This window comes from Adiantum capillus-veneris, chromosome 1 (assembly GCF_014529385.1).
Source record: "Adiantum capillus-veneris isolate H3 chromosome 1, ASM1452938v2, whole genome shotgun sequence".
NCBI lineage: Eukaryota > Viridiplantae > Streptophyta > Polypodiopsida > Polypodiales > Pteridaceae > Adiantum > Adiantum capillus-veneris.
In genome coordinates, this window is record NC_140931.1 from 148216613 (window position 1) to 148240133 (window position 23521).

General features: G+C 44.5%; 1 protein-coding gene across 2 annotated transcripts; it reads right to left on the reverse strand.

The window, feature by feature from the left end:
- Window positions 1-4049: 4049 nt before the first annotated feature.
- Window positions 4050-23247, reverse strand: LOC147465770 (protein argonaute 1A-like). 2 transcript variants are annotated; one of them, XM_086521647.1, is made up of 9 exons: window positions 22909-23247; window positions 5808-5930; window positions 5507-5666; window positions 5296-5420; window positions 4998-5135; window positions 4762-4904; window positions 4610-4672; window positions 4465-4528; window positions 4050-4381 (listed from the first exon to the last, which is right to left on the reverse strand). In XM_086521647.1, exons 2-9 carry the CDS (start codon window positions 5925-5927, stop codon window positions 4091-4093), a joined length of 1104 nt encoding a protein of 367 aa, XP_086377773.1. In that variant the 5' UTR covers window positions 5928-5930; window positions 22909-23247; the 3' UTR covers window positions 4050-4090. The 2 variants fall into 2 exon arrangements, 1 of the variants encoding a protein (XP_086377773.1); XR_015189411.1 differs by having other exon boundaries at window positions 4299-4381; window positions 4779-4904; window positions 22909-23239.
- Window positions 23248-23521: the final 274 nt, after the last annotated feature.

Consider the following 23521-nt stretch of genomic DNA (forward strand, 5'->3'; position numbering starts at 1 on the left):
AGAGGAAGATCTCCAAACCTTGAGAGATCAGTTAAGGCCAACTTCACGAGATCAGGAAACACCACCTCCATCTCCAAGGCCAGAGACAAGTGAAAGGCAATCAATCCCACCTGCTGACTCTCCTCCGCATTCAAAGAGCTCACATCGTGATGAGAGGGTTCATACACCACCCAATGAAGAAGAAGAACAAAGGACAAATGGTCACCCAAACACTGAAACAGTATCACACATTGATAAAGGCAAGCAAAAAGAGGTGGATCTGACAAGAGAAAAAGCTTCCTCCTCTCAAGAAATTGAGTTGGAAGCTACTATAGACCTAGATTTACAGTCAATGGAGACCCTACTAAACCGAACAAGACTGCACAGTCAGTGGTTAGCCGATCAGAACAGGGCAAACAAAAGGAAGTTAGAAACAACCCATCAAGAAGTTCTGAAGTTGCAGGAGCAAAGAGATAACACCCTTAAACTAATCAGCATTAGAGATGCTAAGATCTTGGGGCTCAAAAGCAGAGTAAACCTCCTCAAGGAAAATTTACAGGAGTCAGAAAATTTCAATGCCATTTGTGAAGATACAATCAATGTATTTCTTGAAGATGTCAGTGATGACAGAGATGAACAAATCCAAAGATTGGAAAAAGAAAAGCAAGATGCCCTGGAGACAGTCAAAAGTTTGCAAGCCGTAATCGATGACTTACAAATTGAAGTGAAGGATTTGAGAGCAGTAACAGATATACAAGCAAGGGAGATAGAACGAGCAAAGAAACAAAAAACGTTGCTACCAGCAACACCGGTGGTCCAACCGCAAGAAGAAGTGGCGGCACTGAAGAGAGAGCTGGAATTGGAAAGAAAACAGCGATTAATGATAGCCGAAAGTGCGCTTAGAGCAGAGGATCAATTGCAAAGACAAATTTCGAACTTACAAAGTGAACAGCAACAAGGACCAGCTCATGACAGTGAAATAGAAAGCATTGTTTCCAAGTCCCTCAGGGAGGAAAATGAAAATTTGCACATCAGGGTAAAAGAGTTAGAAGAGTTTGCAGCCCAAAAGGAGATGGAATTTCAAACACTCCAAATCAATAATCGAACAATGGCTGCACAAATTGCAAGTCTCCAAACTGTAAGGCAACGCCAAGGGCAGGTACGGGTGCACCTGGAGCAAGCAGCCACGGATTTGGCTGGACTGGCAGAAGTATATGGGAGTGATGATGACTATGAGGAAGAATCAGATGACCATGAGGCCCCAGATACGCAGACTGATCAAACTGGCTCCAAAAACCAAGAAGAAGACGAAGATTCAGTCACAAAATTTAAAGAGCAGAAGCTGGCCGAACAAATGGAAAAGCAATCAGAGATGATGTGGTACAAGGCCATGCAACTAGAGAAGGAGATGCTACGAGGGCTCTCCAGATCAGGCAAGACAGCGACAGAGCTACGGGAAGAATGGAATGCCCCGATGTTATCCTATGCTCTGCTCAAATATGAAACTCTGACACATCAACGGTAGCTCGTAAAGGAAGAACAAGTGTCAGTATCTGAAGGAGAATTACAAGATCAGGAACAACAAAACAGGATAGTAGATAGCCAGTCAAAGTGGAGGCGTCAATGGCTTTTGGATCACCCTAACAACCTGATCCACTTAGTCAATGCACCGCCTGAGCTGAGGAATGATAGGACTTTTTGCCCAACACTCCGAGCTTACACTTACAGCCAACATAAAGCCTTACAAAGCAGAAATCCTACATGGCTGAACTATCCAGTATTGCCAGGGCCTACCGAAGGAGAGAGAATATCCGGTTCTTACATGGTGAAAACCCTTCAGGGCACCATCGTAGAATTTGGAGGCTCTCCCGACCTATCCTACAAGATGCTATGTAAAATAGCTCGGACTTTTTTGGCCTGTCTCACAGTGTTCTCAGAAAGCTAGACTTCAAAGTACATGAATACATAAAGGAGCATATCAGAGCTGTCATATGATCTAAGTGGGCCACCTACAAAGCCAGTGTTGTATGCCTACTTCAGACGGCTAATGTTTCTGCCCAGCTACCATCTCCAAACATTCGAAGAAGCATTTTACACCGGCTTCTTCATGTACAAATCCAAAATTTTTGGCCCATTAATGGCGAGCGAGTCTATGCGATATCATGCGTTTCTACATCAAATCAACCAAGAAGGAAGACATCGACACTGAAGACAAAGACAATCATGTCATGGTAGACATGAACTAAGAGAGGGGAAGTGTTGGAGCCCAACTTGTCCAGCTGTTTTAATGAGCCCACCTTGTAAAACCCATCAAATTCCCATTTTTATGTCAAAGACGTCTTATCATTTTGATCCACTTGTCTGGGATATGTAAAGATTAGTCAGTTAGTCAGGACCCAGATGTGTTTCCACTTTGTAATTATGATGAAGAGAACCCCGTGTACATTTTTGAGCTAAGGTGACTCAAGTATAAAAGTCACCTTAGAACCATTTTTTGAACGATATTTGAATATTAATCCTGTGTCGTACGAGTCTGAGAGAGAGAGAGAGAGAGAGAGAGAGAGAGAGAGAATCTTATCCTCTTCGCTACGCGCTTCTCCCTCACCGGATTCACGACGTGACCACACCGTCGCGGTAGCCTCTCCAAGAGCTACGCGTCCACGCCACGCATTCACATTTTTGAGCTGTTTACGAGCGATCCTTCCTCGAGCTTGTTTTACTTGTAAGTAGCACAAACAGTGTCTGTTTTCAACAATCAAGTACATTATGGAATGAGAGAGAGATTAACTACACAGAGATACTCATAGACTTAGGTTTCGCACACTTTTAGATTATGATCTGTGAGTCTATCGCGACTGTATTCAAGATAACTAGGGTTAAAATCTGGTGAGATTAAACTTATAGGTAAGTATATCCTATTGAGAGGATGGTGCCTAGTAAGTTTGATGCGATTCCGAGTTCATTTGATGTGTAAACGGTGTTGTGAGCGTTTAGGGAAAGAGTGGGTTGCATTCAACAAGGGTTAATGATTGATGCATCATAGAAGTGTGTATGTGTAGATTGGTCTCAGCCTGACAAGCTAACGAGATTGCCTCTGTGCACCTACGGGTTAGTCGTGTCATCGGATGATAAGTATGTTGTCTGTGTCGTGCTTGTGAGCATGAACAGGGAAGTAGTTGTACCCTAAAACAGGTAGCATGAGCAAATAGCATGAGGGGTCGACCAAGAGAGAGAGGGGGCTGATTTTTGCAAGGCATTATCACACACACACTCACACAATCTCATGTGTGAAGTAAAGAAGACTCTCTCTCCTTCTCAAGCTTTAATGGAAATCTTATCACCTACTCCAAGCTTGTGAGAAGGGAGGCCTACACCAACAACTCTTGGCTTTGCGATGCAAATCCAACTAAGAGCCAAGCTTCAATGCATGCTCATCTCCTCTACCATGCTAATTACTAAGCTAAGCTACGCTAATAAGAGTGATTATGTGAGGAGATGTACATCTTTCTCGTAAGACTACTACCTCTTCCTCTCAATCTACTCTCATACCTCGTTAGCTCTCACCATCTTCGAAGTGTGTGAGGTCTTGGGTCTGAGACCGGAGATAATTGATGTCGTGTTTGAGAAGTGTTTTGCTTGGTGCATGAAGCTTTCATCTTCATTGCACTAGCTAGTCTTGAAGGAACACAAAGAATTGTATTGTACAATGTCTCTCTCGATGGGAGAAACCATAATACAAAACCTTTTGGAGGGGGGACCGGCTCCATGAAAATCCGGTCCTCAACTGTTGTCAATAGCTTATTTCTCTCTCTTTTGAAAGTATTGTTCATGCTATCTAACTAGGTGTTATGCTTTTTGTTGCTCTCTCTACCCAAGCACTCTTGTAATTCTCATTAGGAATCTATTCTAATGAAATGCCCACTATGTTCATGCTAAATTCCGCTACGCACAAGTTTTTAGGCCATTAAATGTTACAACATGAACCCGAGGCCACAACATACCTGTATTCCTGCATGGCTACATAAATAGAAATCAAACTCTATTGGATGACATATTTTGCGGTCAACAACTGTGCCTGCAAAACGATTTTGATTACGGCCATCCTGTTGAATCATGAACGCAACCCACACAAGAACCTAGATACATACATGACAAATAAGCTGACATACTTTGCTATGGGTGAAGTCAAACGTATTTGGTACAAAAAAGCAACAATGTGCCAACAGATGATTGATTTCCCATAAGAGGAAAAGATGCTACCTGGATAAATGTTTCCACTTTCATCTACAGTTCTCCCATCTTTGTCCCTGTGATTATGCGGAAAAAGTCGGGTATGGTGACGTTTCTGAACCACTACAAAGGTGACTCTAGGTTGATAGTTTTGTTCCAAAGATGCACAAGCCTTCACAAAGATATGGATTAGCCAAAATCCAAGGCACTTACGCTCAGAAATTGCTACAATTGTGTGTACCAATGGATGCTAACCTTTCTAATAGCATCCAGTTCATGCAACAATACTTGATGAAATTGTCCTTCACTTATGCTATCTCTGAAATCAATGTGAAAGCATCAGCAATACAAGCATCTAACCTCAATTCAGTATGTCTACACGTAGATATGCAGATCAAACCTGTAAAAAATTATTCGAGCTGGCTTTTGCCGTGTGTTGTGATAGAAGAAGAACATAAGGTCCCTGATGCATGAGATACATTAGTACTTTAATTAAGAACTAGATGATCATCTAGTTAACAATGGGCCATTGCTAGAGAAAAAAACGTGTGCCTGATCATTCCTCCAACCTGTTGACCCTTAACAGGATCATTCCAGCTCTTGAACAAGCCTTGAATCAGCTCCTCATGGTGTTCTTGTGCACAAACCAAACCTGCATACCTAGTCACCTCTGGCCAGTCTTGTGATGCTACAACCTGAAAGCCGTCTTGCAAAAAAACAGATTTCTTCACAGCTAACACAAGCCAAAAAAAAAGGCAAGAAATTAGAAAAGAATTGGAAAGACCTACAGCTGCAATGGAGGGACTAGAGTCCTCTCCAGGGTGTGGATGTGTCACGTCTGCTCCAAAGATAATGGTTGGCTCATCAGTAACAAAAGGTAGGCGCCCGTTGAGTGCATCAGCCAACACTGTGTTTCTTCCTCCAGCCTGAAATGGTATGAGCTTTTCAGAATTTGCATGTAATGCATCCCTAACACTCGTGAAAGCACTACTAACAAATGCTTAGCTCTAGCACGGGGTATGAGCTTACATCCAAAATAAAATGATCATAAAAGGTGAGGTGGAAAACAATAAAAGGCGAGTTTACCTTTACATTAATCTTCAGTGCAAGATTTGCTAGATATTGCTGTTTTCTTGCTTTCAAGACGTGCTTCGTCAAGCAGCAGTGAGAAAGTAAACTCAGATCTGTTTCACAAATTCGCTTCAACTCCCCTGATATGAAGCCATGCAAAGCACGATAATTAAGGTGATTATCAACACAAGCATGGGGAACAACTTTTCATTGTTAGCAGCCATACCATACAGGGTACCATTGTTGTCTGGCAGAATTGCAACAAGAAGATCAAGCTGTTCTTTTGGGTGGCTTTCTGAAAACTCTTGAAAGACCCATCTCAGCACACCCTCAACCTCATCAGGGGGCGCCGTCTGAATGTTTACTGCTGGTTGCAAAGTAAATTTCTGCAAAATAATGTACCCAAAGCTTCTCAATCAAAGGTCTGTTCTTCTCTAGTCATTGTCTTCCATGCCGATTGAAAGACAGACGTGATCAGAGCCATGTGTAACAAAAAGCTTGAAGTTAAAAAACCATTCACACTTTACCATGCCGGACACTAGGCACATATTCGCCAGATCACGACAAAACTCTTGAGCAACATCTTCTGAGACATATTCAGAGAAGTTTATGCAACTCCAATTCTTAACCTGTCCACCATTGACCATTTTCTGGGAAAAAATATTTAACAAAACACAAGTATATGTTCTTCTCAGTCTTCAAACAAGCTCAGATGTAACCAAAGTAAAGAAGAAAATACTGGTCAGTCTTAATTAATCACCTTGTCCTTCATATTCCAGTAGCCCTTTTCAGGTTGAACGTATTTTAACTTGCTTGTATCATTATACTTAAGCTGAAAACAGAAATCCGTACAGCTTTGCCACGTGGCTGCCCAATGCAATTTACGAACATCTTCTCACCAGCTGCGGATTGAGACTGGGAGATACAGCGGAGTACCAGCAGAGGCCAGGACATGCCCCTTGTGTGACATGGAACCTGAGACAGAGCTGCATTATACATGCCGCTGCCCCGTCTACTATGAGATACGAGGCCGCTTCCATTGCTTGTTCAGAGAGGGTTTTGGACCACTCTCAAAAGTCATGGGATACGAAGATCAGAGATGCCTGGGTTTGTTCTTGCTCGAGCTGCGCAGACACAGAGATAGCCTGATGAATGGCAAGGCTAGCTAGTCTCAAAGACGGATCACAGACTTCTTCAGAGCAGACACGGGACAGCCGCAAGAACCACTCCCACAGCAGAGCTCCCCCTCATCCCACACCAAAGGCACACTGATCGACCAAGCGATTGAATTGGGGAAATCCAGGCGCCCACGACTGCGGAGGACTACACAGCATCGACGGAGGCTACGTCAGAAGATTCGGAGAACACTGGCCAGGCATGCACGACGCCCGGTCAGACTACTAACCATGGAAAAAATTGATGAGATTCGCCAACGACCAATGCTAGATCTCTTGTGATTCAGCTATCCCAACAAGCCGCCCATTTTTTGCTTAGTTTTTGCTTAGTTACTTAGCTTTTTTCTTAGTTCACATCGACCAATCTAGGATCCCATAGTATATATCTTTGTTTTGTAATGTGGCTTTGTTATTTTGTTACTCTGACTTTGTATCAAATCCACCACCTTGTAACTTTCTGGTCTCATAGGTCACTATGGCCTTTTGAAAACGTTAATATAACATTTCATTTCATTTCTCTCTCTCTCTCTCTCTCTCTCTCTCTCTCTCTCTCTCTCTCTCTCTCTCTCTGGCTTTGACCCTTTGCATTACATAAAATCATCCATAGGTTCATATACAAGAAATATGGGGAAACCCCTCGAAGATATACAAATGAGATCATGGGGAAAATTCCCAAAACAAACGACAAGATACATCTAGGGATAAAGATACTCTAATCAGGTGGTGAAATGTAGTTGTCTAGATTGTGATCAAGTCTACACATATCCACCGGAACCTTTGTCCATCTCCAGCAAACCACAAAGTCCACTGTTGTGTACCTGACTATATAGAGCATCCTCTGTAAAAGCCTCCTATATCAGCTCACAAAAGCCAAGGGACTGAAACCCCTAGGCCGTGCCTCCAAAATCATCCGCATCCACTCTAATATTTCCTAATCATTAATGATATACCCCAAAAAAGGATGCAGATCTACAGCACGAGCATACTGTTAAAAAGGTAGGAGGGACCCACCAGTCGTCCACCTCAAAAGCCAAGGGGAGGTACCAAGATGCACATCTCTTTCACCAGACCAACTTCCCCAAGAAACTAACTTTCAACAAATCTGCAAACTGTGCAATAGGCTTGGACACCCCAAGCCAAAGATCAATGGCAACACACGAACAAACACTGCAAATAACTGAACTGAACTTGAATAGAGAGAGAGAGAGAGAGAAGAGGAGAGTCAGCATGGAACAGCAGAGTTTTGTCCCAGATGCACTCGCCCCAAAGATTGGCGCCCCTTCCGGTATTTCTTTATTATTGCTTTGCAAAGGTACAACTCCTTGAGAGTCCACTTCTCCAAGACTCTACATCCAAATGCTCTCCGAAGAATGGCTCTTGTAAAGAGTACAGGGAATGCCCAAAAGCAGAGCCCTAAAAGCACTACATCCAAAAGCGCTTCCCCCAAAAGCATGGAGTAAATCTGTCATCTTAGCAGCCAGCACAAATCACAGAAATCCGTACAGCTTTGCCACATGGCTGCCCAATGCAATTTACGGAAATCTGCTCCAGGACAAAGAAGTGGAGTGGCTCCCCCCTTGTGCAGCTCTATGAGAACTCTGTGATGAACTATTAGCTCGTTCCCTTGGTTCTTTCTTAAGACGTTGGTTCTTTCTTTCTTGCTGTCTTGGCTCCCCTATACTGGCACATCAATTTAAATCTTCAACAGTCTCTGATGAACTATCAGCTGATTCCCTTGGTTCTTTGGAATTCTATGATAAAAGACATGTCCCTGTTCACCACAGCCAGAACACTTGTCCCCTTTGAATTACTCAGCACGCTACTCTTCTATCAAGTTGGGTCCTGTGAATTTCTTCTTCGGATTTCGCTTTCCTGAACTTTTGCCTTGTAGAGGTGGATAGTAGCTTGTCCGTAGACAATGAGCCAGCATGCATACCAAAACCATCCTTGACATGTCCCGTAAGCCTCTAAATGGATTCTGGCTTTTGTTTCAAGCAATACCGTTGAAACTCTTTTGGTAGTCCGCAATAAAACCGCTCAATCTGGGTGATCCTCTAAAACAAGCACATTGGCAAAAAAGTATCCCAAAATCTCTACCAATAGTGAACCAAAGTGTCATTCTCAGATGATGCCAAGCTATGATGACATCTTCTTCATATTCTTCCATTAACCAAGCCGAAGAGAAAATTCTCTTGAATTTTATTCCTTTCTTAGGTGCTTTTCTATGCAGTAGCAGAGTAGACCACCATACCTTGGAGGCTTCCGAGAAGCGTCCTCACGAAAAGAGATGTCAAATTGCTGTATGAATGCAAGGGCTCGATGGGTGTGTATCAAACTCAATTGCTTGACCCTCATCCTTGAACTCCTTAATCTTCTTTCTCTATTTCTCATTTTCTGAACTGTCAAAAGAGGATGAGTTCTCCTCCTCTGAACTGCTAGATTGCTTTCTATGCTTTCTAGACTTTTTCTTGGATCTGCTTTTCTTGCTTTTTCTTCACTTCTACTTTTTCTTCACTTATGCTTTTTCTCATCCTCACTCCAACTAGAGAAAGACAAAATGTCGGACCTCTCTAGAGACTTGATCAATCTTTTCATGCACAAGTCAACGTGGAGATAAATTTGCCAAAATCTCCTGACTCCTCGGAAAAAGGCTTACTCCCATTAGAATCTTTGTTGGCTACCTCTGTTCCCCCACTAGGATTTGGGTTTTCTTATGTCCCCGTATCTAGTTTCACTGTACCTTGATTACGCCTGCAAAACAGACAGAGACGATAAACTGTCTTAGCAGACACTGACTGTTAGTACCGACGCACTAGGCACAACACATCTAGCATAGGTACCAAATCGACAGTCACATCACCGAAGATCACTTGACATGTAAGGTGCAGCGGATGTGAATGTTGAACTTTGCTCAAGATGAGTGCTCCGAACTATGCTCAAGGGTTCCTTTTACTTACGGAAGGGAGAGCCTTCCGTTCCTTTAGTGAGAGAGTGCAAATGATCACAAACAAGTGGTAAACACTGTGAATGAAGGTGCTGAGACTGAAAGATAAAGAGAGAAGAATACGACACCAAAATGTTGTCAAACCCTCCTCCAAAGGCCCCACTCTCTATGGCGAGAGAGGTCTACTATTGATTGCACAAATCTCTACAATGGACTTGCGCTCCCCGAGGTTCCACTTACTCTGCGTCCACCTGCTCTCCTAAGAATGGCCCAAGAGGCTCTTATAAATAGTAAAAAGGGATGCCCAAAAGCAGAGCCCTTAAAAGCACTACATCCAAAAGCTCTTGCACCCAATAGCACGGCGTAAATCTTCCAATTTGGCAGCCAACGCAATTCGCAAAAATCCGTACAGCATTGCCACGTGGCCTAAAGGACAAGGAACTCTAACCCAAAAGAACTTATGGACTAGAGAAAATGTGGTTGAAGGGTTAAGAGAGGTAAGAGTTTAAAAACTTTAACCCTACTAACTTATGGAGCACCGACCGAGGGGCCTAAATCCTAAAATCCAAAAGCGTAGGGGCTAGAGCAGATTTTCGTAAATTGCGTTGGGCAGCCGGTTGGACATTGAAACCGGCCTGTTCAATCCAAAAAGGGCGGTAGACCTTAGACTTAAACCTTATTTTCTTTCACCTATTTAATTTGTCGCCCACTTTACCTGTACTTTCAAGACACAACAAAGGGGAGAGGGATACATGCTGCTAGATTGCACCTGTATGAGAAGACTGACACTAGACTGGCCCCTTAAGTAGGCGCCCCTTTCGGTATTTCTTTATTCTTTAACAGAGGGAATAAAAGTTGTGGTTCCCTACTAGCTGCCCCGCACAATCTTGGCTGAATTTCAACTGTTCTGGCCTAATTTCGGTAACATAACTGTATTAGGGCCCTTCACAGTCAGTATTCCCACGCATTGGATGACTTTCCCGACGCATACGGACACTTTGCAAAACCTGGCGAGAATCTGCAGCACGCTGAATTCTCTGTTTTCTGCCCCGAAAATGCGCCAGATCACCTGTACAACGGTCCCATCGCGTCCCCGAACCTCCTAGGGATATTAGGGTTCGTTTAGGGCCAAAACCCTAAACCTGCAAAAATACACAGTAGGCTGTAATTCACTGTTTCGGGCTCCGTTTCGCGTGCCGGTCGCATCCGTAGCAAGTCCTCGAGCTCCCGCACCTGTAGGGCTACTTGCCCTTTGAATCGGACGAGATTTCTGGCGTGAAACCTCTCCGAATTCACTTGTACCTCGGCAATCACAACTGTACATTGGTCAATTGAAAAGCCCACTAGAGGGGCATAACATACTGCCATAGGGGAGAGAGAGGGCAGTGCGTAGCGTGCAAGGCATCACTCCTGGCACCGCACTGTACATAAGAGGGAAAGGAAGCACTCCATAGCTCTCAACCTGTGAACAGAGAGAAAATGAGCCCCTCTCCTCTCTAAAATCAGCGCCCCCTCTTCATGCATGAGGAAAGTGCACAGAAATGTGCCACTTGACACATTTACAGCCTATTTCCCGTTTCTGGGTTGCTGCCTAAAAATCTCCCGACCGGTTGCCCAGTTGACTTCACTGCAGAGTAATAAAATGTTCCCCTTGTCATTCCGGAGGTAATGACGCGAACACATTTTCAGGTCCCAAAATAGCAGTTCCCTAAATTTTAGGAGATGCTGCCATTGTATCTTTCTAGGTCATCTGACCCCCTTTGTACACTGCAGCCACACCCAGAACTAAAATGTAGCCTCTGTAGCAAAGGATTCCACTCACTTTGGCTAACCATAGTCCTTGTCCAACCTTAGTGCTCTCTTGCCCTCGGGCCTGGACTCCCTCTAAACAGTTCCACACTAGCTATGCAATGCAGGGCAGTTAGATTTCCCAAGGGGTGTTTCCAAAAAGTGAAAATGAATAAATAATAAGAAAGAAATCAACAAAAAAGGATAGATAGTAGTCACACGTTGGTGACATACCCCCCTCTTGAAATCTCAAACGTCCTCGTTTGCATCTATGTCGTACATGCTCACGGTCAACACTGGTGTATTCAACATCTGTCGACACATGCACGACACATACATGCTCATTGTCAACCCTGGTGTATTCAACACCTCGTCAACACATGTATTGCCTGCGTGTGAACCCTGTCCCAATGACATAGTGGTAGCTTCGCACTCTGCCATTGCTTTGAGTCCTCAACTTTCCAATGACAAAATGGTAGCTACGCATTTTGCCACTGTCTTTTAGTACACGTTGGATCCAGTAACACTTTCGAGCATACCCAAACCGACAATTTAAGAATGCAGTTACACATGTACCCTTTAATAGAAGCAATTACTGTATCCTTGACAAACTGAGAAGAAATACTCACTTCTATAGCACTAAGGAAACTTTTGGACTTTCCATAAGAGCAATTGCCAAACTGACAATCTGTACAACTCTAACATTTATGTAACATGTACTTGATTTGAGCTCACTTTAAATACCATGTACATCATTTCTTTCAGAAGCCATTGTCACACTAACAATCCATGTAGCTTTGAAAGTCAAGGGGTCAAGGTAGGTTGCAAATCGAAGGCTTCAAGGTAAAGTGATAACACAGTTGGTGACTCTGCAAGTTCACCTTCTTCCATCCACTTAGCATCCATTGGTGGATAGTTTCTAAACTTCACCAAGTAACACCTAGCAACCTTGCCTTTCACTTTTCTTTCTTTATGTGCCAGAATCTGTTCCGGGACCAAGATCTCGTCAAGTTCCTCGACTTCCGGCTGATCTTCAGCTGGCATATCCTCTGGCACATCACCCACATAGGGTCTGAGAAGACTCACATGAAACGCATTGTGAATCTTCCAACTCTCAGGCAATTTCAGCCTATATGCGACATCATTGATTATGTCGCATACTTGAAAAGGCCCATAGTAACGCATGTTGAGCTTTGGAAACACTCTTTCCTTGCCCTTAATCTTCTTTAACCTTGCCTTTTCAAAGCGTAGAAGCACCCAATCACCAAGTGAAAATACCACTTCACGACGGTGACGATCAGCTGCTTTCTTTTGCTTTGCCTGAGTCTTTTCTAAGTCCACTTTGACCTTCTTGTACATTTCATCCATGTCCTGAACATACTTATCTGCTTCAAATATCTTGTCCTTTGTATGGAGTATGGGAGGAACTTTCTTGCCACCTTCAACTATCTCAAAAGGTGCCTTGCCAGTTGATGAATGCGCTGTATTATTGTATGGATACTCCACAAATGGAAAATACTGCTCCCACTTTCCTTTATGCTCTGACACGTAGCATTTCAGCAGATCTAGGACAGTAGAATTTGCCTCTTCTGACTGCCCATCTGTTTGAGGATGAAATGACGAAGAGAATTTGAGCGTTGTGCCCATATTCTCAAACAAGCCTCTCCAGAACAAACTTGTCATGCGTGGATCACGATCGCTAACAATCGACTGTGGCATGCCATGATACTTGAAAATATTGCTCATAAACAAGCGTACCATCTGATCTGGCTTTATGTTCTTCCTGACAGGAATAAAATGAGCCTGCTTGCTGAATCTGCAAATGATGGTCCAAATACCATCGTTTCCTATCTGCGTTCTTGGAAAATCAAAGATAAAATCCATAGCAATACTTTCCCATGGTTTATCTGGAATAGGTAGTGGTTGCAATAACCCTGGTGCCTTTTGCCTGTCAAACTTGACCTTTTGGCATATTAGGCATTTCGCACAAAGGCATCCACATCTCTTCTCAATGTAGGCAAGTAGAAGAATGTCTCAACCGCTTTAACTATAGCATCGATAGCACGATGCCCTGCATACGGTGGGACATGACTCTCTTCCATAAATTTGCGTTGCAATGGCTTTGTGACACACAATCTGCCATGCATCATCATGAACCCATCTTTGAGAAGATAGTGTTCATGACGTTGTCCATCCATTAGCTGCTCGAAGACCCTTGCAAAATCTTCATCATTTGTATATTGTTCCCTCATATCATCAAGTTCATGATGATAAGGAATTGACACAGCTAAAATTTGTGGCTTCCTTGACAAGGCATCAGCCACAACGTTCTTCTTGCCTTCCACATGCACAATCTGAAAATGGAACATGGACAAGCTATTTGCCCATCGCATATGCTTCTCAGATAACTTTGCCTGTGTCAAGAAGTATCGCAAGGTCTGATGGTCCGTTTGGACAACGAAATTTGCACCTAGCAGGTAGTGTTTCCAACTTAAGAGCGCATGAATCACGGCCTGCAATTCTTTTTCATAGACTTGCATAGTCTTTTCTCGCCCTTGCAAGATTCTACTCTCATAGGCTACTACCCTGCCATCTTGCATTAGCACTGCACCAATGCTACTACCACAGGCGTCACACTGGACCACAAATGACTTCCTAAGATCTGGCAACACAATGACTGGATTTGAAGTCATCTTTTCCTTTAAGAGAATAAAAGCTGAAATCTCTTTCTGTGTCCATCTGAAGGTGAATGACTGCCTTCTTTTGAAGAGCATGTAAAGGTGAAGCAATCTCAGCGAAATTTCGGATAAACCTTCTGTAATAGGAGCATAGTCCCAAGAAGCTTCGGACATCGTGCACCGTCTTCAAATTTGGCCATGACTTGATCGCTTCAACTTTAGCGAGATCCATTCTGACACCATCCTTTGAGACAATGTGTCCGAGAAAATGAATCTCTTCCAGAAAAAATTCACTTTTCTTTGCATTGATGAGCAACCTATGGCTGCGTAGCTCTTTGAACACAATGGCCAAGTGATGCCTATGCTCCTATTCATTCTTTGAGTAGACTATCATGTCATCAAAGAATGTACCAACAAACTGTTGGTGTGGACGGAAAATTCTGTCCATCATCCTGTTGAACGTAGCAGGAGCATTTGTAAGACCAAAGGGCATCACTAAAAATTCGTAAAGGCCAAACGTTGTTCTAAAAGTAGTCTTGTGCACATCCTCTGATCTAATGCGGATCTGATGGTACCCACTCTTTAAATCTATCCTGCTAAACATAGCTGCTCCTTCTAATTTGTCTAGAATATCATCAATTCTAGGTATAGGGAACCTATTCTTGATGGTATTCTTGTTCAGTGCACGGTAGTCAATGCACATAAGCCATGAGCCATCCTTTTTCTGCACCAACAGCACTGGAGAACAGAATGGAGATGAACTGGGCTGAATCAGCCCCTTTTCTAACAGCTCATGTACTTGGCTCATTATCTCTTTCTGTTGAGCCGCACTAACCCTGTATGGAGGCTTATTTGGTGGGCTACCACCTGGCACCAAATCTATCGCATGGTCCTCGGGTCTCTCTCGCGGTAATTGAGACGGTAATGAATCGGAAAAACAGTCACTATACTGTTGTAAAAACATTGACCTTTCTTTATCTAACACAGATAAATTTGATTCATCACAATCTGACACTTCACGTGCAAAAACCAAGCACACAGAAAGATATTACAGAAGTAATAGCGGAAGGTGATACAGTGGGAATAGACTCCCCTTTAAGCTTTACATCCAGAATGTGAGTCTTTCCCCTGCTCTGTACAATGATCTTTTTGTTGTAGGCATCCATGATTCCCTGTACACGAAACAACCAAAGAATACCTAGCAACACATCACATCCGTCCGGTGGCATGATGTAAAATTCTTCAGCATCTACATAGGACTGGATATGTAGGCGCAACTTTCCGATGATGGGTGTCACAGCCTCTGTATGGCCAGGACATGCCAAACCTGCCTCTGCTGTATACCCCATCTCTTCAGGTCTGATTCCCAACTTTGAAGCCAATTCTGGGGAAATGAAGTTGGCTTTGACAACTGGATCAAAGAAGATAAGGACTGTTTGATCCCTAACCTTTCCCCATGCTCTGCAAAGCTCACTTGCATCTGAATTTGGCTTGTCGCCCACCATATTTGGCACTAGACCAGCCATGGGCCTCTTTCCTTTCCTGTCCTCCTTGTCTTCAGAATCAGCTGGCCTTTTCTTTTGAGGACAATTGTAAGCAATGTGGCCAAGCTGCTCACAGATAAAGCATTTGTTCTCTGACCTCAGGACCTTCTTTTGCTCTTCCGACTTGCGAGGAAAAACGTCTTTTCCATTTCTTTGCTGGTCCCTTTTCTGATTCAGCCGTAGCTTTGTCTTTCTCTGCGTTGGCTTGCTCCTGAGTCGCTTTAGGAACCTCCTTGGGAACGTACTTCTTCGCTGAATTTTTCTTGGCTGATCCTTTCTTGACGCCAGTATTAAATTCACAATCTTCTCCTTTGAGCAAACCATTGCCAGTGTTTGCTACCTCGATGAGCTGCCTCAAAGTAGTGACTTTGGTCTTCGTGCAGTACTTTCTCAATCCTTTGGGTAGGCCACAACAGTATGTTTCAATCTGTTCTCTCAATGGCACAAACCTATAGGAAGTTACTGGAAGTAGAGATTTCCAAAACTTCCGATTGTAGTCATCCAAGTTCTTACAAAGTCATCAGATAACCATGCTGCTGCAAAAATCTGCTCAAAGTAAATCCATGTGGACGGAGCTTGCCCTTGAAGCAATAAAGTTGTCCACCGTTGTCCCGCATTCCCTGTCAAGAAAGTGGCTGTCTTGCGGACCTTTGAAGCCTCTGTAAAGTTCCCCCCTGCATAGGCCTTGTTAAAATGCTGGAGGAATGAGAGAGCCTTCTTCCTGTCATCAAACCCTGTAAAGGTCGTGAATGTCACACCTTTGCCACCTTCTTTGTACGGAGTTGGCCTCTCCAGCGGCGTTAAGTTGTCATATGGAAGTGACTGAAACATGGGAACACTATTAGGGTTCATCTGTGTTCCTTGGCCGCTATTAAGTTGACCTGGATATGCCATATTTGGCTGTTGATTTGTAATTCCAGCCATACCAAAGTTTGCTTGTGGCATCCCAAATTGGCCTGAATGCTTTGAAACCCTGGTAGCATACCCGTGACACCATACATGGGGTTAGGCATCATTGTTTGAGCACCCCCGAACACTGTTCCTGGCGTGTAAAACTGATTTCCAGGTGTATGACCAGCCATGCTCTGGAATATCGATCCATCTCCAAAATAGCCAGGGTGTACTGAAGGTGGTGGGAAGACTTGTTGCATAGCCTGTAGGTTGCTTCCCGGCCCATTAGAACCAGCTATAGGCTGCTGAAAAGTGGCTGGTTGAACTGGTACAGCTTGAAAGACCGGCATCTAAGCCACCTGTTCTTGCACCTTAGGCACAGGTTGTGGAGACTGCATGTTCTGCGTCAAGTGTACAGGCGTTTCCATTGACTCTGCAGTATGAATCACCTGTGCTTGAGCCTTAACAGGCTTTTGAATATGATCCAGTGACCCAACTTGCTGAGACGGAAGAGGAGGTTCCAGAAAGGCTAAGGACCTCGGGTATTGCATTACTTGTGTGAACATAGCCACAGCAGTAGCCAACTGGGTCCTGAATATATCATCATCCGTCTGTGGTGGTCTTGAAGACTCACCCACTTCATGTGTCTGTTGACCCTGCGAAGAGGAAACCTCTTCAGTCACATCATCTGGTCTGTCAGCCATAATTGCAATTCCTTGTGTCTGGTCTATGATCCCCTGTGTCTTCAAGCCCAAACTGACCAAGGCTCACTTCTATGGGAAAAAGTGATTTAATCCTGGCGACGGAACCATGAAACCGGCCTGTTCAATCCAAAAAGGACGGTAGACCTTAGACTTAAACCTTATTTGCTTTCACCCATTTAATTTGTCGCCCACTTTACCTGTACTTTCAAGACACAACAAAGGGGAGAGGGATACAGGCTGCTAGATTGCACCTGTATGAGAAGACCGACACTAGACTGGCCCCTTAAGTAGGCGCCCCTTTCGGTATTTCTTTATTCTTTAACAGAGGGAATAAAAGTTGTGGTTCCCTACCAGCTGCCCCGCACAATCTTGGCTGAATTTCAACTGTTCTTGCCTGATTTCGGCAGCATAACTGTACTAGGAACCTTCACAGTCAGTATTCTCACGCATTGGATGACTTTCCCGACGCATACAGACACTTTGCAAAACCTGGCGAGAATCTGCAGCACGCTGAATTCTCTGTTTTATGCCCCGAAAATGCGCCAGATCACCTGTACAACGGTCCCCTCGCGTCCCCGAACCTCCTGGGGGTATTAGGGTCCGTTTAGGGCCAAAACCCTAAACCTGCAAAAATACACAGTAGGCTGTAATTCACTGTTTCGGGCTCTGTTTCACGTGCCGGTCGCATCCGTAGCAAGTCCTCGAGCTCCCGCACCTGTAGGGCTACTTGCCCTTTGAATCGGACGAGATTTCTGGCGTGAAACCTCTCCGAATTCACCTGTACCTGCGGGGGATTAGCCGCTAGCTAATCTAGTACCTGTGCAAGAGGCTCTTGCCTCGGCAATCACGCATGAACCCACACAACTGTACATTGGTCAATTGAAAAGCCCACTAGAGGGGCATAACATACTGCCATAGGGGAGAGAGAGGGCAGTGCGTAGCGTGCAGGGCATCACTCCTGGCACCGCACTGTACATAAGAGGGAAAGGAAGCACTCCATAGCTCTCAACCTATGAGAGAGAGAAAATGAGCCCCTCTCCTCTCTAAAATCAGCGCCCCCTCTTCATGCATGAGGAAAGTGCACAGAAATGTGCCACTTGGCACATTTACAGCCTATTTCTCGTTTCTGGGTTGCCGCCTAAAAATCTCCCGACCGGTTGCCCAGTTGACTTCACTGCAAAGTAATAAAATGTTCCCCTTGTCATTCCGGAGGTAATGATGCGAACACATTTTCAGGTCCCAAAATAGCAGTTCCCTAAATTTTCGGAGATGCTACCATTGTATCTTTCTAGGTCATCTGGCCCCCTTTGTACACTGCAGCCACACCCAGAACTGAAATGTAGCCTATGTAGCAAAGGATTCCACTTTGGCTAGTCAATGACCCCACTTTGGCTAACCATAGTCCTTGTCCAACCTTAGTGCTCTCTTGCCCTCGGGCTTGGACTCCCTCTGAACAGTTCCACACTAGCTGTGCAATGCAGGGCAGTTAGATTTTCCGAGGGGGGTTTCCAAAAAGTGAAAATGAATAAATAATAAGAAAGAAATCAACAAAAAAGGATAGATAGTAGTCACACGTTGGTGTCAGACATGCCACGTCACAAACTTGCTACAAACTGTCTGATATTTAGTAGTTGGCCTCAACCATTGTCTGCTCCTATATGGTAGCATGAATAACCTCCCTCATCTAGAAGGAGTCCTCATATAAAACCTACAATCTGAATCTGATCATGGGAGCTCTTTCTCTAAACTAAATAGTGGAGTATGTAAACTCCTATACAGATCTTGATGTTGTATTCAGTGGATCTCCTTCCCCTATGAGAGGGGCTGCATAGGACTAAATAGTGGAGTAAGTAAACTCCTATACAGACCTTGGTGTTGTATTCAGTGGATCTCCTTCCCCTATGAGAGGGGCTGCATAGGCGAGATTGACGAGGGGATATGCAACATTAGGAGGACTAGAGAGGATATATTCATAGGTGAGATCCATGCACTAAGTTATGGCTATTTGACACTTTGGTCACTTTTACCATGCTTTATGGAGTACAGGTATGGGGGCTAGCTTGTATCATCATAGAAAATCAAGGTGCATATACGATGGTAGGAGATCCATGGAGAGACTACTTGTATCCATGATCTCCAACCTAATCGAGGCGAAAACATCTTTTACTTTTTACTTTTTACTTTTTTGGGCTAGAGCCGGCAAGCCAGCAAGGAACTGCCTTTGCTTCGCGTGCACGCAAACGAGTCAAAGACAAATTACCTTGCGGACTTGCCGACAAAGGGAAAAGCGCTTCCATGCCGTATCGTGGCATGTCAACGGGGAATGGAAGCAAGTTTCCCCCTCGGGGGAGTAAAAAGTCTTTTCATGCCATGTTAGTCAGTCCATGTTCCCTTGTTAGTCACGCCACCCGAGGGTAACGTCGGGAAATCACCAAACGAATTCAGTGATGCATTTAAGGACCAAGGCTGAGAGAGAGGGACAAACCCTTGTAACTCACAGACCGTACTGAATCTTGCCAAGGTACTCCAGGATTTTCGCCTGGTAGAAAAAGGCCCCCGTCCAGCGGATGTCCGGTAGGACTGCCATACCCAAGGTGGGCGTCGGCTCAAAGGAGGCATCCCGATCCGGCCAACCATGGTCACCAAGGCCCGCTCGGAAAGCCCCAAGACCATGTTAGGTGGGACCGCACCGTACGCAATAACTACAAGCCCTACGAGCTTTCAACACCCTCACGGGCCAGAGCATTGTAGTATCGCAGTACGGCCCCGCAGAGGAATGCTGCAACGTTATCCGCATAGGCACTCCTCAGCTGCGGTCCACGACGACCATTATGGACCCCACGGGGGACAACCCATCCTGGCAATCGCTTTCCGCTAATCTCCCCTCCCAGGAGTAACACTTCGGTATCTTCACCGCTCGGATTGTTTAACAGCCGTCTAGCATGTTCCAAACAGGGTCGTATTGAGCTTCTGAGATTGTCCAGTTCAGGGCACTGTACCAACAAGTGCGTAAGTGACCTTGAACCTTCTTCCATTCCGCATAACGGGCAAGTCCTCGACTGTGCCCGTTCAATCTTATCCTTAAGCCTTAAGCCATCCACTCTTGCTAGTAACAAGACTTTCTCCTCCATCCCACCGGGGTTCTTCCCAATGCTCTGCCTATAGAGGTATCCACGCGTGTCCTCATACTTCCTCTCGATATAAGGATCAAGGGAGACACATTGATGTGAGTGTTCCCAGAGCTTCGAGCTCTCCTGTCTTGCGGTTTCAACAGAAGCGCCGTTGATATACCTCTGCCCCCAAAACTTTGTCCTTTTACACCAGGTCCACTTCTTGAATTGGTTCCATTCTGGTATATTATTAACCAAATCTGCAATCCAAGTCTTCAGACCTGTGTACTTGGTAAAAGCTCGTACCCTCTGTCCTGCACAGTAAGCTGGTACGGGGGGGAGCCCTAACTCCCGGTGAAGAGTTGCTGCTGCCACAGAACTCGACTTCGCGGCCTTACCGACTACCCACCTCATTCCAGTTGCTATAAGCGTCTCTAATGGGTTCAACTTCCTCATGTCATGTGAGGCGAAAACATCAATGCCATATGAGGTGAGATGAGTACACAACCAATTGTAGCGGAGGTTCTTGCTAGATCAATGTGCTTCATTCATAGCACATGGGAGCTCCTACGTGACAAATATGCACAACTAGGCGCTTGAGTCATCACGACAATTGGCTAGTGAGGGTGATACTTCATGTTGGTTAGCACAAATATCATCTTGGTGTGAGCTACATGGATTTAGCTGCATCTGTCACAAACTGGTGACATGGCAGGCTTCCACACACACACACACACTGACCAGGGCAAGAATGCCACGTGGCAGCAATACGAATCCCCGCAAATTGCGCCAACGGGCTGGTACGGATTTCCGGAGAATGCGGCACAAATTCCATTAATTTGTTGATGTGGCATTGTGTATGGATTTCCTGAAAATCCGCTGGCTGATTTTTGCAGTTTTTGAAATAATTGCTTTTGAGGTTATAAGCTTTTGAGTTTAAGTGCTTTTGGGCATCCCTTGTACCTTGAAATAAGTGGGCAAGACCTCACTTCTTAGAGCATCTGGACGCAGAGTCTGAGAGTGAGCACCTGCCCGCTCTATTTGTACTTTGAACACAGATTAATACAGAAAGAAATACCGAAAGGGGCGCCAATCTTTGGGTTCAATACCTCTTGGCACGGAACTACAGCGGGCCGTGTCGACCTAATTGTGAATTGTGAACTGTTTTGAAGTGAATCTCTGTTGTGTCGCGGTAGAATCTTGACTTGGGGTGTCCAAGTTTGTTACAGTGGTATCAAAGCGGGCAATCGCATCTAGATCCAGTCGGGACCTCAGAGATGCCCGATTAACTAATCCATATTGCAATCATGTCTATAGAGATTTATGAGAACGAACTGTGATTTGTCATGTGATGTCCAGTGATGTCCAGTGATGTCATGTGATTCCTAGTGCGTCGGTACTAACAGTCGTGTCTGCTAAGACAGTTTATGTCCTTTGTCTGTTTTGCAGGTGTAATCGAGGGCAATTACAATTCTTTCAAGAGGGGAGTATGTCACAAACTGGTGATGTGGCAAGCTTCCAGACACACACCCACAATGACCAGGGCAGGAATGCCACATGGCACCAGTACGGAATCTGCACCGACAAGCTGGTACGGATTTCCGGAAAATGTGGCACAAATTCCACTAATTTGCTGACGTGGCATTGAGTACGGATTTCCTGAAAATCCGCTGGCTGATTTTAGCAGCTTTTGGGATAGTTTAAGTGCTTTTGGGGCTCTACTTTTGGGCATCCCTTGTACCTTAAAATAAGTGGGCAAGGCCTCACTTCTCAGAGCATCTGGACGCAAAGTCTGAGAGTGAGCACTTGCACACTCTCTTTGTACTTTGAACACAGATTAATACAACAAGAAATATCGAAAGGGGCGCCAGTCTTTGGGGCCAATACCTCTTGGCACGGAACTACGCCGGGCCGTGTCGACCTAATTGTGAACTGTTTTGAAGTGAATCTCTGTTGTGTCGCGGTAGAATCTTGACTTGGGGTGTCCAAGTTTGTTACAGCACCCTTTTCGGTATTCGCTAAATACACCATCCCTAACCCTTAAAAATTCAAAGACTAACAGGATTATCAGACATGATCTCATTCAGTTGGATACTCGGAAGATTTGGTTGTCTTCATCACGTGAGTTGGGAACGAAGATGGCTTTTTATCGAGACTATCTTTTCCGCACAACAAATGATGGGTTTATCTCATGTCCTAGGTATATGGACGCAAACCTATCTCATGGCATTAGATTGGTTATTGGTTAGCTACGCACCTCATCTCACATCATGGATACTATGATCAAAGGTGGCTAGGTCTGTTCTTGCTGGAGATCTGTACTCAAAGAAACTGCCCTCAAGAGCAGAAGACCTACACATAGAGGATCCATAAAGAGGCAGATCTCTACTTTTTACACGGGGACTAATCGGGATGGCCCATCAGAAGTTACCCAGTCACATCCTCATTTAGACATCCTTCTTGATCGAGCCATCCAGCTTGGCCACTCACAACGCCCAAGGGTGCAAGGCTACGGAGCATAATTGAGCAACATTGTGCCCCCCTTCCCCTCTGAAAGCTGACTATGGAGAACATTGAGGCCATATTGCAGAGACCCATGAGAGAGTTTATGGGATTGTCATACCTACCCGCCCTAGATATCCTCATTTATTTTATTTTTATGTTCCCCAGACAGTCACACATGGACCTTTTCATCACATAGGTCATTTTGGCCTACGAGACTCTCTCTCTCTCTCTCTCTCTCTCTCTCTCTCTCACAGACACACACACACACACACAAACGACGACTTAATACCTCAAGTATACTCCTTTCTCGTTGCAAAGGACGTTGACATGTAGCTTTCAATAATTCACTTATTTGCTTCTCATTCAAGCGCCTTTAGTACCGCTGCCCTTCAACAATCTGACAAACCTGGTATTAAAGCAATCATTATCAATCATTTGGCCTCAATCGAATTGAATTATGTCCATACAACCAAACACACTAGAAACTTGCCTCCATTGGTAAATAACCATGTTGCTTTTGGTTTCCAACTTGAAGACATGGCAAGGCCATATATTTAATTACATGCTTGTGAACTTCTTTAAAATACTCTACGACTGACTTCTTTGTCCCTTGATCGTCAATAGGAAACCTATTTTAAGGGGCAGATTTGTATAAGTAACAATGCTTACTGCTGTAAACAATCACCAAATTTGTTCTCTACAGATGCTTGACTTATGCTGTTGGACCCCTCATGTCAAATGCTGGTTATGGTGAAAATGTTCAAAATCAATGTCAGTGGAACTTCCGTTAGCTCTTTTGTAGGTTGTAAAGTTAAATCTGCAACGCTATATTTTTGTCGCATGTCTCCACGATGAGTGACCTTAATTTTAACACCCCGCAAAGCCTTTCTTATCTGCACATT